The sequence below is a fragment of the Enhydra lutris genome, unplaced genomic scaffold (assembly GCF_002288905.1).
Source record: "Enhydra lutris kenyoni isolate GAN:26980312 unplaced genomic scaffold, ASM228890v2 scaffoldscaffold39, whole genome shotgun sequence".
Classification (NCBI taxonomy): Eukaryota; Metazoa; Chordata; class Mammalia; order Carnivora; family Mustelidae; genus Enhydra; species Enhydra lutris.
The window spans coordinates 5,309,872-5,328,220 of record NW_019154123.1 but is presented as its reverse complement, the minus strand read 5'-3'; the positions used below and the strand labels follow the sequence as shown (position 1 = coordinate 5,328,220).

Below are 18,349 nucleotides of genomic sequence, written 5' to 3'. Positions count from 1 at the left end.
CATAGAGAAAGAAATTAGATTATTAGATGACAAGGCCTGGAGGGAGGGGTAATGGGGTGGAACTGCTAATGGGTACAAAGTTTCTTTTCATGGTGATGAAAATGTTCTGGAATTGTATAGTGTTGATGGTTGCACAACTCTGAGCATACTAAAACCACTGAATGAAAAACCATTGTTTTTCATGGATATGTTTTGTACACTTTCAGTGTGTGAGGTCCATGGTATGTGGAATATATTTCAATAAAGCCGTTCTTACAAAAACAAAGCAATGAAGGGAATAAAAGAGAATGGTTCCATTTGACAAACATTTATATGGGTATACTATGCCAGGTAATATGCTAAGGATCTAAAGATGGTTAATTTTTGGGGGCACCTAGGTGGTTCAGTCAGTTAGGCATCTGCCTTTGGCTCAGGTCATGATCCTGGGGTTCTGGGATTGAGCCCCACATCGGGCTCCCTGCTCAGCGAGGAGCCTGCTTCTCTCTCTACCTACTGCTCCCTCTGCTTGTGTTCCCTCTCTCTCTGTGTCTCTCTCTGTCAAATAAATAAATAAAATATTTTAAAAAAAGATGGCTAATTTTGCATTCTTGGGGAAGCTTTCAGTGTAGTGAAAAAAGACAGTAACAGATCTTCTGCACATAATATGGGATAGGCCCTGGGATAGGTTTATATCCAGAATTACAAAGGGGAACCCTTTGAGAAGACTTCCTGCTCAGGTAATACAGTTCATTATAGAAAAAATAAATGACATAAATGAACAAAAAGCAGATTTGCCTGTCAACTCTCCACCACAGAGATAACCACTGTAGCATTTTGGTGTTTCTTAATCTTGGATTAGTATGTGTGACAGTGTGTGCACACATGTTTTTATGTAGCATTGAAACACAGACTTATAAAACACAAAGTAACTTTTAAGCAATGAAGTAACCTAATTATTAAAATGCACACCTTTCTAGTAAAGGTGGATGGAATACATATATCCATGTCAGGAAAACTATCTCTTGAAATCTTATATGTAGAGCTTATGTATAGTTGATCAGAGTGAGTTTTCAGTTCTTGGTATCAGGTACACACAGCAGAGATAAGGGAGAGAGAGATAAGGGCACTTCCTTCTCATATTCAGGAACCAATTGCAACATACTTGGACACTATGTTGCTTTTGGGACATGACTTGGGAAGGCCAGAGAATATTAACCAGAGTTAAGATAGATGCAGGTCCCTCACCATTTCTCACTCTATCTCATGACTTGCCTGCTCTCTCCAGTGATGTTGGCAGTAAGATACTGAAAATTTCCTCCTCCTGTAGTAAACAATTTACATAGATGGTTGAATTGTTTGCCCTTTAGGTTCTTGTGAACCCTGGAATCCAATGGTAATTCAGTCTGTGAGTGGAATAGGCTCCTTCCATTTTCTGACTGCTAGTCTGATGGGTGGTTTGATTTGTTCTCCTTTTTCTCCTAGATTATCTTCTTGGTGGTTAGATGAATAGGTAATTTCTTATGTCTTTAGTGAAATTATTGTGACTTTTACAGAAACATTTACTTAAGTTGGTTATAGTTGCTTATATGGTCATACTAGTATACCCCACCCATATCTTCCTTTTCTCTAAAATAATCAGAACCATCTTATTTACCCAAACAGTCACCACAGGCAATGATACATCAATTATCATGCCTAAGTCCATTATTCATCATTAAATAACATCCATCAGGGAGTAACATCCTACACATAATTAATAGGTAGGTGAAGATTCTCTTAAGATTGCTGAATCTATTTGACATTATCACATGCTAACTAGTTCTCCCAGAGAACTTAACCATTTCTTGCTCTTCTAGTTTCTGTGTCCCCATCTTTTTCTTTTCTCATGGTTACAAATGAGCTGTGTGCTGGCCAAATATGCCCTGCTAAGTAAAATGCACGTATAGTGCTAGTTTTGTTACCAGGAAGGGACACTAAATGGATGTCAGTATTTGGTTCTGTCTGGAAACAAACATGACAAATACAACTCTGGAAGCCACACTGCTCATCTGAGAATTGCATCTGCAAATTATCTCAAGTGACTGTTGGGGAAACATAGTTAATAACACCCCAGAAAACAATTAAGTCTCCTGTCAGTATGTGATAATCCAAGGGTGATATGTTTTCCCCAGCACTTACAGGCTCAGATATCTTGTTTTTTAGACTAATAAACGATGCTGCCATTTTATCAAGCATATTATTATGCAAACAAACTCCATTTTTTTGTTAAACAAGAACTTGGAGATTTTTTATTTTATTGGCAATGTCTGCTTAATTTCCAAGTATTATCCTGCATGTGAGATAGGACGACATGGTCAAATATTACTAACATTTTCCCTTCTTATTTGTTAACAGCTTCATTAAGATATAATTCACATAACATAAAATTCAATAGCTTTTTCTACTCACAGAGTTGTGAAATTCTCACCATAATCAATTTTAGAACATTTTAATCATCCCCCAAAGAAACCCAATGCCTTTAGAAGTCACTCCTCTTCCTTCTGGCCCTTTCACCCCCTTCACCCTAAGCAACCATTGATCTATGTTTCTACAGATTTGCCTATTCTAGATATTTCTAGAATGAAATTATATGTTTTGTGGTCTCTTGTGACTGGCTTTTAACTTAGCATAGTGTTTTCAAGGTTTATTCGTGTTGTAGCTTAACATTACTTTAAAAAATTGACTCTCAGAGGGAGTCGGTATGTAGAAGGGGAAAGTTGTGTATATTTACACCACGAATCATGCAACAGGCAGTAAACTGGTTTCTTGGTTTGCATTAGATTCAAGGCTTTCCCATATATAAATAAAATCAGAAGGCTGTCTAGTTTAATTCTCTTGAGCGAATTACAACATCATCTCAGGTCCCAGGAGAAGAAGCACTGGCACCCCTTGTCACCTTGGCAAATACACAATGCTTAGGGAATAGAACATAAGGCAGACCGATCTTGATGGTAGATATAAGTTGAAGGTGCTGTCTAGGAAGGTAAATCTAGCAGAAGGGAGAGGAGCTGAGTTCAGGGACCATTTCCAATCTGGCTGATCTCAACTTCATTATAGGACCCCTTGCCAAGCAAAACTATCTAGAAGGAGCAGTGGTTATCACTGGTGGTCAGAAATACTTTGGGAAGTTCAGAGAGGTCCACGTTGCTGATTTGTCTTGCCGAACTATCAATTTAGAGCCATCAAAGAATCCCGAGTAGTTTGGGTCAGGATATCAGATGAGACTGCATGTTAATACCCTTAAGGAAGCTAAATAATTAGTATGTTTAGTCATTCTTTCAGTTTTATATTGAACTTTCTTAATTCTTACGATTTAAGTTCCCCTTCCCCCACTAGCACCTCCTTCCCTTGTAGTCTCTTTATATATGTAAAAAATCCTGAATGGTTCATCTCTTAGCCTTTTCCCAACACACTAATGCTGATTTCTTTTACACTTAATTCTTAGTATTATGTACCAAGTTTTGCATCATATTAACTGTAACTCTCTGAGAAACACTATATTAACCTATCCCCCCATCCAGCCAGCTATTTACTTAACAAACATGCATGGCCCTAGTGTGTAAGACACTGGGTACAAACCTGAAACTGCATTAACTTTAAAGGTATTTTGCATTGCTGCCTGCAGATTTCCAGCAGAGCTGCCCCAGAGGCTCCCATTTCACCAAACCTTTCCTCAGAACAGGAGCCATCGTTCCATGTTCCCTACTATCTCATGGAATCACTGAGCATCTTTACTTTCCACCTTGCTCCCTGGCTGGCTAGCCCTTGCTGCCGGGGGATGGAAGACTTGGAGTCCTAAGTCTCCCAACTCTAAAACACTGGGGATGCAGGAGGACTAGGGAAGCAGAAAGAGCACTAGATCAGAGGTATTAATTCAGAAAAGGACAGAGGACGTGATGACAAGGGACCCTGGATTTCCACCATCTGGACGTCTTAGGGCAGAAAAGGGGGGCAAAGCAAGTTTCAGATTATTTTTTCAGACTCAGAAACTCCTGAAACTAAGATATATTCATTTTTAGGCCTAAGTCTGGACATAATTCAGTTTCCTGCACAAGTCACTAGCTAAACTTCCTTGTCCCTGTCCTTGTAGATCCAAGTTTTTAGTTGCTGACATAACCTTTCATTCCATAATTAGAACTAAAAATCTTGAAGATGCAAATCACTAGGAAAGGGAAGAGATTGGCATAATGGGTTTCAGTCAAAATTTTAATCAAAGGGGCATATACACTGGCAGTCCACAGTGTTTCAATTGCAGAGTGTTTAAAAATCTCAGCCAGCTTTTAAAACTGGGACATTTCAGGTGAAATCCAGATTTCCTGCTTCATGTGAAAAATCAGAAGACTTGGCAATAGTGAGCCCAAATTCTCACAGGGTGACAATCAACTGAACTGAGAAGGGCAGCCCATCTCCTAAGAAAGAGACATACTTTCGAATTTACTACAGTCCCTACCACTTCCTATTGTGACCCAACTCTACAGCTAATTGTCACTTGTCATTTATGTTTGTTTATGCTTGCATTATGTCTTTTTATAAGTAAAGAAATATTTCACAGATTTTTAATTTTTGTCAAAAGTGGAAATACAAAAGTAATTCAAGGAAAAGGAGAGAGAATAAATTTCTTTATGAAAGTTAAAAATGTTTTTTATCATGTAACATACATACGATATGTGTGCTGGTTGAAAAGTTTAAATTAAGCAGTCCTTACTAAACAACTGTGGCTCTCTCTCATTCCTATCAGCTCTGGCACTTGTAGGCATTGGAGTTTTAGAACTCTGGTACTAATGAGGTCTTTTCCCATTTTAAAAGAAGGGATGGGTTGGAAAGCAGGAAATTAAAGTGTATTAGAAGAGTGCGGAATGGAGGGGGACAGAAAGGGTCACCAGAAATGGGTACTAGTTGCCTCTCTTTTTGCCCTGAGAGTCAGCTTATGGCATTAGGCTTATACAGAGGTTTCCACAGTTATCTCAGATCCTGCATGTTTGAGAAAAAAATGGGTGCCTTTTCTTTATCTGAAAATCCATTCAGAATGAGATTTAGGGTTATAGCTCTAAAAACATGGACTGTCAGGCCTTCTTCCCTTGATGAAGGGAAGGAACATTCCCATTTGTCATCAGGACAGCATCATGGTTGTTAGAAGGTCTATTGGTGTGTGTGCAGATATACCCTGCTGTCCTAATAGATGTGCACTTCACAGAGTGTTAAGTGAAGCAGGTGATTGCCTGCATGGTGCTTATCATCAAGCTATGTGAGCTTATGTGAGGAAGAGAACCCAAATCCAGACTATAGGAATGATCTAGAACACATATATGTAAGTAGTATGTTGCATGTATGTATATGTTCAAGTGCATTCCATCTTGAAACAATTTGGTATATAAAAATCTAGACTTTTCAATATGAAAACTGAGGAGGGATTTTCACATTCCAAAAAGATCCCTGACTTCAGATATTCTCTTAATATTATGTTCTTTTAATGTAACGGTTCTCAACCAGGGTGATTTTCACTCCAGAGGGACATATCTGGACACACTGTTGATTATCATAACAGGATGGAGCAGTTGTGTGCTACTGAAATATAATGCATAGAAGCAAGGAATGCTGCTAAGCATCCTGCAAGGCATAGATCAGCCTCCACAACAATCATCTGACCCCAAATGTTCATAGTGCCAAGGTCAAGAAACTCTGGTTTAATACACATTATATAAAAAAATTTTAAAGGTGGTTTACAGAAATGATTCAGCACTATTGTATAAAACAAGGGAAACCTGCTTTTGAGGCCAAGGCCAGTTGGGAGTTGGGGTGTTGGAGAGAATGTAGTGCTGGTTAAATAGAAGAAGCTGGTGGGTTCTGAGCTGAGTAAGTGACCTGAGGTGATGCGGGCTGAGAATGGCAGGGCACATACTGGGGTATGGCTGGCAGTAGCTGGTAGCTAGAAAAAGCATCACTAGTTCAGGGAAGTATGGCAGAGGGAGGGGCACATGGAGAAATTGGCCAACATTTCTGGAAAAGAGAGTATGGGCAGAAGTACAAAGCCAGAATCAAAATTTCCCTTTAGGGCAGGGAAGCCAGAATCTTCCCTGTGGGTAAAGAAGAGTTGGTGGTGGGGCGCCTGGGTGGCTCAGTGGGTTAAGCCGCTGCCTTCGGCTCAGGTCATGATCTCAGGGTCCTGGGATCGAGTCCCGCATTGGGCTCTTTGCTCAGCAGGGAGCCTGCTTCCCTCTCTCTCTCTCTCTCTGCCTGCCTCTCCATCTACTTGTGATCTCTCTCTGTCAAATAAATAAATAAAATCTTAAAAAAAAAAAAAAAAGAGAGATGAAAAGAAGAGTTGGTGGTGTTAGTGTTTGATCTAACAGGGCATGGAAAAGGGTTTGGAATTTTGAAGAGGATCCCCATTGTGGGTGTGGAGGGCAGGTTATCACAGCCACTAAGTGACTGGAATTCGAAGAATGCCTTGTGAAGGGGGGTGACCATGGAGAGAAGAGGACAGCACAATACAGCAGGAAGTATCTGCAGATGGGGGGTGGGGTGACCACTCAAAAGCACACATCTCCAGCAGAACAGGAAATTCTCTAAAGCAGCTAGTACAGTACAGAGGGAGTGGAGATGAGGGTGGTACCAAGGACAGCGCACGGAAGTTCAGCCGTAGTGAGGGTCTGGAAAAGGAAGAATACAGATACTAAGTGAGCACTGGTACTTAGTATGAGTACAAGAAGATAGGGGTCATAAAAGCTAGACTAGAACAGATGGTAGAGTGGGAGGCAATGGGACCTCAGGCTCAAGGCACCTGGATCCCGAGTGCTAAGAAAAAAAAGCTTTGAGTTTGTGGGAAAGTATTTACTCATCGGGGATGCAAGGTGGTGGATATAACCCCATATGCAAGAAATAAACAGCACCAACAGTCCTTCACAAGCCTGGCAGTCATCTGACTTCAGTTTCTCATCATGCCTTGGACTCCTGCTATTAGATTTCATCATGAGGAATGGTAGTGGGTGCTCTAGGATGAGGTTAGTGAATCCAGTGAAATTTCTGGAGGACGTGCCTTTGACAAGGCAGGTACCTAACCTTTGTCAAGGAAAGGACAGAAACGTTAACTCATGCTTTTGTCTGCGCTTGGACAAGGTTTGCAAGCTACAACTGTTCCCTACTTTGCTTCCAGTTCTAGATACTGAGAGGAGGCACTTTTACTTAACCTTTTTAGCAGCAAATGCATTTTGTGTTTAAAGAAAAATGGTTCTGTTGTTTTCTGGAGTGATATTATCTCTTAATAGTACATAGGTGGCAGTGTCTAATTTGAAATCCTAACCTTACGCCAGAATCCCTACAATTACATAAGCATTATAGAAGAATCTTCAGTTGCATGAACTTCTCAAGTATTGTATTTTAAAGACATAATGTCTACAACACTTAGTGGATTGGGTAGACTAATCATATGTGTTTAAATTAAACACATTCAACTAGAGGGGGAGAGAAGGGATGGGGAGAGAGGGACAGAAGGAGAAAGAATGAGGGGGAGAGAAGTAAAGGGGAAGTGGGGGGCAGGAGAGACAAAGAGGAAGAAGGGGGGCAAGAAGGGAAGGAGAGGGAAAAGTTGAGAAAAGAAATGGAAATAGTGTGCGATCATCTCATCCTTAGGTGTGTGGCTGCAAGTGATTATATGGTTGGGAGACTCATGAATCTTACCCCCTTTTTTTGGATTTCTTTTCTGCCTGCTTCTCCAGAGACTGAGAATCTAGTGAATCTGTGAATCTAGGGCTTAAGGGTACATATTTCTCGGAACATTTTTTTTTTTTTCTGAGCAGACTTTGGAACTGTCCCATGTCCGACTCTACTGTATAGCATCCGTTCTCTGACTTTGAAAGAGGCTGAGGAAATTCTGATTAGAGATCATATTTCTTTGGGGCTTTACTCTTCTTTTTAATCCAGTCATCTTGATGATGGTCACTTCAAACATCGCTCACCTTACCATTTAATTTCCATTTCTAATGTCTACACGATTATTCACATACATTGGATTCCTGTGCCCGAGACAGAGGGGCAGCGAAGACAGAGTCAGAAAGGACAGTTTGAGGTGCAGTTCCTGCTTTGGTTATGCACCAATAATGCAGCTTTAGAACAAGAACACATGCTATCAAAACCCAAACTGAAGAGGACCCCATCTCCTTGATCTGGACTCAGAAAAACAGGAATTTCTTATTCTCTTGGACATGATAACCAACTCTGATGCAAACACACTACAGACTTTTTGGATGTGCAATTCCTGTAAAGATGGTACATAGAAGGTCAAGCAAAGAATCCCATGGACGAGGTTGCACAGGATAAAAACTCCAGGGAACGATTCTATTTAAACAGACCCAGAGGATGACTGGCACAGCCACCTGCAGGGAAGCCAGACTTAAGCTGTTTGGGGACTTTGGAATGTGACTGGAATTTTTTATGGAAACAGCTAGCAACCCCCCCCCCCCCCCAAAGAAAAGAAACGTAAAGAAAAAAATAGCGACTTTTAACTGTGTTGGAACTATGGTCACAAAGGAGAAGACACAACACACTCATTGCCAATTCCCTCTGTCTCCAGCTGATTTCCAAACTCTTCCCTTCCTCCTGAGCTAGGGGCTAAGGTGAAGGTAGTGATCAGAACTGGCTGTGATAGCTGATTTTCATATAACAAATCAAGGTGAGGTTACTTGAAAGACATAAACATAAGGAGCTTGTATCTGAGTGATGCTAGGGCTCTTTTTATTTGTCTCTAACTTTTAAAAATTAAAAACATGCTTTTCTCATCTTCTATATGAAAAAAAAAAAAGACAGACATTACATTCTGCATTTCACCTTCCCTCAAAGTGAAAATGATACTGGCGCTGCACCCCACCCTAATTCTTGAAGTTTTAGCTTAAATTCGGTTCAATGAACTGAATTCTGACTCTTCGTTCATGCCCTCCATGCTTCAGGAGCTTGCTAATGTTTCTCCCTCTTGGCTACAAACATAAAAACACACAAAAACAACACAAAGAGGACTCAAAGTCATTCTAAAGACTACTGTTAAGATAACTAGTCTGGACATTGGGTTCTGTAGTCTTCCTTTATTTCATCTATGTGTACTTACAGTACATTTTTTTTACAAGATTATGATCATTTTCTATACACTAGAAAATTCCAATTAAAGGCTAAAGAATAAGCCATCCTTAAAGAAAAAAAATTGACAAAGTTAAGACAGCTGTGTTATTGAAGAGTTTAAAGCGCTACAGTGACAGCAACAGACCCAGATGAAACAATTATGAATTTCATGAAAATAGATAAAAATCCAATCGGAATAATGAGGCCTGCCCCACTGAACACCTGTTTATAGTCTTAATTTTGCCTTAAGAAGATACTACTGATGTCCTCCAACAACAACAAAAATCAATAATGGATCAATATGGATAAACGTGTTGGGTACGACCTTTTGTCCTAAGAGACAGTTAACAGCTGGGTTTAGTTTTACTGGGATTTACTTAAAGACTTGTAACAGTAAATAATGGCGCATTTAAGAATATTTGCCTGCTTTGATTTAGTGAGTTTGGCAGGTGGCCATGGCCTTTCAATGGCATATGGCTTTGGGAAATTACATCAATATATGCATACAATGTGTCTTAGCCTCTAGTTCAAGCATCAAATTAATTAGCAAACAATCTCTGGTTTAATGTTTAAGGAGCAAATATTCTCCAGCACTGCTTGAAGAAACTATCATGAAAAAACAAAAGAAAAAAAAAAAAGTAAAAGAGCCTGAAAAGTTTTGCAGGAATTTTTAAGAATAGCAGAATGCCCCAAATAGAGAGACAGGCATGAGTATTATCTTGTGATCCCATAACACTGTGAGAGGCGTGTCCAGACGTGTCTAATGAAGCAATGTTAACTTCTTCTTTTCAAAGATAATTACTTTTAAGTGTAATACTAGATAGAAATAGAAAGCACACATTCAGTCTATCTCAGATGTTCCCTTTAGGGGATTTCTGTGGTGTGCCCTTTGTAATAAATGAGAGAAATTCTGATATCCTTCAAGAGGATGTGAAACTAAATGAAAATACGACTAAGTACTCTGAATATGTGTTCTGCTGTAATTCCGCTCATACTTCATATTTGGAAGGTGGAGAACGGCACAGAATATCCAAACACAGTTTATGGTAACAACTAAACTAGAGTTTCACTTTGAGGTTTTGGTGGGGTTTTTTTATTTGTTTGTTTTTGTCTTTGTTTTTTTATTTTGATGTCAAAACAGGCAGCTCTTAATTACAGAGTCACATTAAGAAGAGCAAAGGATAATTTTTATAGGAACCATAATCAACCAAGCCATATTCTGTTTTAAGATACTTTTACAGAGAAATTCACCTTTGAGGATCCATGGGCATCATAATTTTGCAAATTATAGAAATCTGTAAATTTGGTTTCCTATGCAATATCTTGTAGATGGTACACAGAAAAAAAACAGTTTCTGGCATATTCAAGAATAGAATAGAAATTAAGCTATTTCCAAAATATCTGGCAGATGCTACTAAGTTCCCTGAATACCACCTGCTTGCTTCTCTTGTTTTATTTTTTGATATAGAAGAAATGTTCCATTGATAGAAAATTACACAGCATTGTAAAGCCACAGTGTCTGTTAAAATAAATGGATATTGCACTTGTTTTCACTGTGGATATTTTGAACGATACTTCTCATTTCCTAAAGAGTTCATTTGACATGATTCCAGACACGCGAAACTCTAGGGACGAAATGGCAATAGGAAGCATATTAGTTCCTTTTTGAGTTTTATATTTTTACAGCTTAATATGCTCACAAGTAGATTGTTTACAGTTTGCATGGATCAGTAAGTATATAAAGATGAACAATTATAAAATCTGATGTATCAACATTATACTACCATTAAAGAAGTCACTTAAATATTTTATTAGTTAACTAAAATAAACTTTTAGTTTGAAATATCAACAAAAACTCAAAGGAGTTTTTAATCTGAACCTGAACTGGGGAGAATTATCCCACTTCAAAAGCCACAGTGCCTATCCACCGAGGGGGAAGCCTTTTACATATTTTCTTTAGCAAAGAAACTGGCCATATTAATTTTGGGCAATACACACACACACACACACACACACACACGTGCACGTGCACGCACACACACAATGTATATATACATATACACACAGCTTAAAAAATCAACTCAATCCAGCTCTCATATATGCTTGGAAAAAAAGTGCTTGGAAATGTTGTTGCTCACGGACCCCTTTCAATCACCTAGCAACTTCACTCTTTACTGCTGTTAATTTCAGACATTCAGCGTTCAAGGTCAAAGACTTGACAAAGCTGATGCAGACCGTAACTTTGAAACACAAGGGAAACAAACACAGAAACTTTTAACAAATTCAAGTAAAATGGACCCTACCTTTTTTTTGAGAGTACGATGGCGACTGCACTTGAGAAAAAGTAGGCTTTTCTTCAGTGAAATACTCAGGTTGGCTGTATTGATTCAGGGCTATGTCCAAATCAGAGTCCTTGCTTTTCAGCATGTTTCCAGGGTAACTACAGGTATAAGGCTGATTCACTGCCCAGGCCTGTTCCATATATATGTTGTTACTGGGCACGGGCTGAGCGTTGCGACCACTGTAACCCGCACTATCTTCAAAATACGTGTAATAATCAGTGGCCTGTGTGTAGCAGTTGCCGCCAGCAGCTGGGCGCACTTCGTACACTTCCTGCATACAGTAGTTCATTTTGTGACCCTGGTTCAGTTTCTACTTTACATATACACACACTCCCCGCATGCATTCACCAGCCCCATGCGCCCTGAGAGCCGGGCATATACGCGGGGAAGCGTCCATCCATACGCATGAAGCGAGAAGGAAAGATGAATAAACACCACGGGCAGCACAGCCACCCCGCCTGCTTTACTTTGGACTAGCACCTGATGGGCTAAAATCCTATTTGGATCGAGGTGTCTTTTGAGCTCTCCTGCCATTCAAACATATTGGAAAGCAGATTTCTGACTATCAAAGGTCTTAAGCTGAGAACACAGCTAATTCCTGGGGAAGATGGCACCCAGGTAGGGATGACCGTCCCCCAGCTGGAGGAGTGACAGCAAGAAGGCTCCTGCTCCTCCGAAGCTGGGAAGATGCATTTTATACATCGTTTTTAACCCCTTTTAACATGATTAGAAAATGATTACTCATTGCGATGTCATTTTGGTTGACAACTTAAGCATGAAACCTTGTAAAGACATCTTAGAGAATATCCTTGGACACACAGAAAATCCTAAAATCAATAATCCGGTTTATTAGCATGACCCAGAGAAAATCCCAGCAATAACGAGCCCGATGACTGACTCCAGAACATTAATCTAGTCATGCAAGTGTTGGTGGTTAAGTCTGTTGAATGTTACTGACTGGCTTTTAATGGCAGGACCCCACCATCCTCCTCATGACACACAGGTTCCACAGGTTTTAGAAATGTGCCAAGGAAAGGTACTTCTGAAAATGCCTCTGGTGTCTGTGAGTGAGCTCTGTTTTCTTCCCTGTAGCAGATAATTTTCTACATCATTGACACAAATCTACATGAGACCTAAAGCTTAAATTAGCTTTGCTCATTCTGTTTTTATGTTTTGTTTATAAGCACAGGAGAGAGAGTATGTGCCAGTGCCCTTAAATGAAGAACCCCCTCCATTCTGGCAGGTCCCCCCTCCGTTTGTGGAAACAGCACTCTTAGAGGTGGTATGTGGGACACTGTGTACATTTATCATTTTATTCCAAATCAAATTTGCTTTTGAGATTATTTTCAAGCTTAAATGTGATTTAAGTAGTACTCACATGCTTGAGGTTTAAAGACAGTGATCTTTAAAAGAGAAAAGCATTTTCTGTAAGAATCACCGTATCTTTTAACTAAGATGCAAACAAATATCAAATTAGACCCTAACTGCTTGCTAAGATCATTACTAAAGGTTTTTTCCTCCATGTGGATGACCACGCGTATACCCACTCTGTGTGTGTGTTCTAGATCATGGTTCAGTAAGGGCCAAGGCTGCTTTCTTTGCAGCTAGGGGTTCTTTCTATTTCTTCCAGAGACTCAGTTTGCAGGGCTGGGACTCAGGTGGTGACATTTACATTTGGGTTCCTGCCATTACATGAATGTACGACCTTGTTGGTATTTCCCTCCTAAGTGACCACAGACAATGTAATATTGTAATACTCAGCAGTGAGACCTCCTCTTTGGAAATGAAACTCCAGTCAACTGCAACATGGGATTCTGGGACAGGAATATATGACCAGAGAAAGGAGGGTATGAATGACAGTCATTCGACAAATACCTACGGGGTATCTGTTAAGTGCAAAGCAGGGAGGTGGTGGGAGCAGAGATTGCTGTTCCACAAGTCGTTCCAGCCCCTGCCACTAAGTAGCTCAGTAGCACACGTATTTAATATATTTTTTAAAGACTTTATTTATTTATTTGACAGATAAAGATCACAAGTAGGCGCAGAGGCAGGCAGAGAGAGAGGGGGAAGCAGGCTCCTTGCTTGAGCAGAAAGCCCGACGCGGGGCTCGATCCCAGGATCCTGGGACCATGACCTGAGCTGAAGGCAGAGGCTTTAACCCACTGAGCCACCCAGGCGCCCCACGTATTCAATATTCTGAGTCAGTGGGCCATTGACATGAAAGGGAGTCTTTAAAGCTGATGATTTTATTTTATTTTTTTTGTTTTTAAAGATTTTGTTTATTTGTGAGAGAGAGAGAGAATGAGCAGGGGGAGGCGCTGAAGGAGAGGGACAAGCAGACTCCCTACTAGGCTGGAAGCCAGACCTGGGGCTCAATCCCAGGACTCTGGGATTGTGATCCTGGGATCCTGGCCTGAGCCAAAGGCAGACATTTAACTGACGGAGCCACCCAGGGGTCCTGAGTGCTGATGATTTTGTAAGCATAGAAATGGAGCTGCTGATCCAAGGGAAGAGAGCAAGCAACAAATGAGACAGAAGGAGGAAAGAAGCCCAGGCCGACCGCATGGATGTTTAGTAATAAGACTCCTTGAGAAATTGCAACTGAGCTGTAAGACAAGGAGAAGAAGTTTCTCCAAATTGGTACATTTGAATCGAGAAGAAGAACCACTATATCCCGGACAGCAGGAAAGTGACCATAAAGAGTAATGAACATAGCTAACATTCTAATACTGTCTTCACTCTCTGATTACTCTTAAAATGAATAAAAGATTTATCCGCAAGTGCTTTTAAGAACACATACACATAACATTACAATTAACATTTTCTCCCTGCTGAAAATGTCAAAACATTTCACTGGAAGCAGTGACTATTTTCTGAAAACCCCGGGAAAAAGGATCCAGGCCTTATGTTTTTTGTCTGCTTTCATTTATTTATCTCAAATTTCCCCAAACTAATCTGAAAATTAACCTTTCAATAAAGCAGTTTTCTTTCCTGGCACACACACATGTTCCAAGGCCTCTTTTTCTAGTTCGGAGCTGCATGGTGGATCCGTCCAATGCTGCGGTTCTGCCAGTGCGTTTCCTGGCTCCCTTTCTATTTCATTGAAGGCACAGATCCAAGCAATTTCTTGCTTTTCACCAGTAACAATATCAACCAAAGCCAGAGTCTCCACTTTTATGCCAAAGGAACTCTTAAAAACAACTTCCAGAAATCTCCAAAGGTACTTGGAAAATCAGAGCGCTATTCTGCCCCAAAACTGGATATACATACTGCAGCGAAAAGGGAAAGAACAACTCCAAAACCTTTTTTTCCTCAATTTTTACAAAACATGTGGAAGACCCCTGACAGTCACAGAATTAAAACAATCCTGCCTTCCCTCAGAAATCTTTGTACGGGAAAAAAGAAGTTTCAAAGCATATTTAAGAGCTCTCCTTCTCTGACTTTTATCTTTTGGAGAAAATAGTACAAAACTTTCTGGAATGCACTCCTTCTTGTTCCAAGAATGGGGAATGTTCTTTACGTGCAGCAAGTGCACACAATTCTCATTCCTGTGAGCTGAAAATGGAGTCCAACACTCACACTGAATTTGAAATATGACCCCTCACACCCTGATCCAAGCAATCACCGTGCTGTCACCTGTGATCGATCTGGCATGCTTCTCTGTAAAGTTGATAAGGCAATTTAAACATATTATGTGTCACAAATGAGGTGAGCTTTAGTAAGATTGTTTTCTTATTTCCCTGGCTGACTACTCTAATTTAGTTACGCAAGAGGAGGCTTGGGAGTTATTTGACCCATAGTGCTTCGAACTGCCTGAAATAAACTTGGGGGGGCTTTAATAATTCTCATTAGGAGTGTTCCAATCAATAATAATTTATTATGTAAATACATCTCTGTCTTCGGCTGGAAGGAAATAAGACTGATGATATTGCTCGGAAAACCTCATAGGTGAACGACAAACCCTCAAGGTCTCTGAAGGAGGAAAGCAGCTTCTTTCAGGGTCTTTTCCTCTGTTTTCAACTATTTCTTAAATAAGGCCACACACTGGCATCACCTATGCACTTTAAAAAATGTCGATGCCTGGGTGTCACACTCAGAAATTCTGATTTAACCAGGATGGTGTGAAACGTGAGCATCAAGGTTTTTGTTTTTGTTTTTGTTTTTATTTTTAAGTTCCTCGGATTATTTCCACAGGCAGCCAAATTTGAGAACTGCTGTTCTACTGAGTGCCCAAGCATGGCCCCTTTACCATATGCCGGGGCATCCCCCGTACTTGAGTTTTTCTTCATTTGCACTTTTGCTGCCTATTTCCCTTAGTTCTTAAAAATTTACCTTCTAAACCTCGACCTGGCTTCACCTATCCTTGAATTGTCTAGTCAAGCAGAGGGGCCCGGCCACAGAGACAGACCAGGGAAGAATTAAATCCAAGGAAGCATGGTGACTGTGGCATGGGAATGTGGGAAGAATCTGCCTAGAAAGTTGGGCATAGCGGCATGGAAGAGGGGACCTGTGAGTTGGCTTTTGAAGAGTGAACGGGACTTCAACGGTGGAGGCCAGAGATACAAGACAGCTGAGCAGAAATGTCTTGGGGAGAGTGTTATCAACAATACTTGCAAAAAAGGCACATAAGGGAAAATAATTAATAAACATGAAATGTTTACACTAGCTTCTACTCTAATAGCTTTTCTTTCTTTCTGCTTTAGTAACAGAATGTCTGAATTTTAGTTGTGCAATGGCCTTTGGGAAGAAAGTTTCTCAGTCTCCCTTGCAGCTGGAGGTATCTGTGTGAAAAAGCTCTGGCCAATGAGATGTAGCAGAAGAAATGTGGTAAGGCAGTTTCTAGGAAAATTAAAAAAACAACTGGTGCATACCATCTACTGCTTCTTTGTTCCTTCTTCCAGCTGCTGGAATGTGGATATGATAGCTGGAGCCCCAGCCACCATTTTGGCCTATTAGAATGACTGCTGTACTCTAGATGGTAGAAAACTGAGCTGGAAGGAACTTAGGTTGTTGAACCTAGACCTGCCACAGAACTGCCATACTAGTCTAGACTGTGAATCTCTGCACTATTTTTTTTTTTTTTTAAAGATTTATTTGTGAGAGAAAGAGCACAGATGGGGGAAGGGGCAGAGGAAGAGGGAGAAGCAGACTCCACGCTGAGCAGGGAGCCCTATGTGCAGCTCCATCCCAGGAACCTGGGATCGTGATCTGAGCTAAAGGCAGGTGCTTAACTGACTGAGCCACCCAGGTGTCCCTGCACTTTTAATTTTTTTATCAAGAGAGAGAAAAATTAGAACTTTAGGTAACTGTTTATTCCTTTGTAAAATAGTGATAATGGTATCCACCTCATCAGTTATTGTGAAGATGAAGTGAGTCAATATAAGTAAAGCATTTAGAACAGTGACTGGCATAGTGATATAATTATGTATATATGTAATAATTATTATTATTGAAGTGCCTTAGGACCTATCTTGGACTTTCTTTTCTTTTCTTTTTTTTTAAAGATTTTATTTATTTATTTGACAGACCACAAGCAGGCAGAGAGCAGGCAGAGAGAGGAAGGGAAGCAGGCTCCCTGCTGAGCAGAGAGCCTGATGTGGAACTCGATCCCAGGACCCTGGGATCATGACCTGAGCCGAAGGCAGAGGCTTTAACCCACTGAGCCACCCAGGTGCCCCTGGATTTTCTTTTTTGAGTCTATATTTTGACTCTAGGTTAGGAGTCAGCAAGCTTTGACTGACAGAGCAAAATGGGCCACTACCTGTTTTGTAAATAAAGTTTTATTGAAACACAGTCACGCTTATTCATTTACATATCATCTATGGCTGCTTCTATATCTACTCCATGCTACAATGGCAGAGTTGAGTAATTGTAACAGAGACCATATGGCTTGTTGAAAATATTTAGTATGTGGCACTTTAGAGAAGTTTGCCAGCATCTGTTGTAGGTGATCTCATCCATTCTAATGGCTTCCAATAAGTAGGTAAATGACATCCAAATGTATATCTCCATCCCGGATGTCTTCTCTAAAACCAGATCTTCTGTCCAGCTGTCCACTTGACATGTTCACTGGCACACCAACATGCATCTCCCACTTCATTCTTTCTAAAACCTGTTCCTCCTCTGCAGTCTTCCCATCCAGGTACCACTATCCACCTGTGGGTTTAAGCACAAAGCCTGGGTTTCTCCTTGACTCCTTACTTGCCCTCACTATCTACCTTCAACCTAGGAGTAAGTTCGTTGGTTTTTCCTCCAAGATACATACTGCCTTAGAGAAAGGGAGGGAATTAAGGGAATTTGCTGCAGGCCTGGGAGTTGACACTCCTCTTAAGAATTGATAGAAGGGATACCTGGGTGGCTCAGCTGGTTGGGCATCTGCCTTCAGCTTGGGTCATGATCCCAGGGTCCTGGGATTGAGTCCCACATTGGGCTTCTCGCTCAGCAGGAAGCTTGCTTCTCCTCTGCCTGCTGCTACCCCTCCTTGTGCTCTCACTCCCTCTTTCTCTCTGACAAATAAATAAAATCTTTAAAAAAAAAAAAGAATTGATATAAAACCTTGAGTCCATGGAATCATGTACAACTCAAACCATTGTGGAACTTTTTACTTCCTCAGTCCCAGGTGCATTAATTAGCATGAGCCACTCTCCCCTTGATTATTTTGATTATGTGATCCTCATTCAAAGGATGTTTCCAAAGTGGTCCACAATACCAATCCCAAGAGACGCTTTGAAGAAAAAGCAGTAAGAAGAGGTTCTGTGGTCAAATGAGTGTGGAAAGTATGCATTGTATATCTCTCTCTTAGAGAATCACAAATGAAAACTGTCAAACTTTGTATGACCTCACATGACTCAGCATTTCCCAAACACATCTCATCACGGAAC

General features: G+C 40.5%; 1 protein-coding gene across 2 annotated transcripts in view; it reads right to left on the bottom strand.

Annotated features, from left to right (window-relative positions):
- LOC111155005 (thyroid hormone receptor beta) overlaps window positions 1-18,349 on the bottom strand; it is a 214,149-nt gene that overhangs the window by 39,174 nt on the left and 156,626 nt on the right. The window contains exon 1 of one of the 2 annotated variants that reach the window (XM_022514997.1): window positions 11,430-11,757. The exons of the other annotated variant lie outside the window; for it this stretch is intronic. Within the exon in view, the coding sequence (XP_022370705.1) occupies window positions 11,430-11,757 (328 nt within the window). Of the gene's footprint in view, window positions 1-11,429; window positions 11,758-18,349 lie in introns of those variants that run through there. 2 annotated transcript variants of the gene reach the window in all.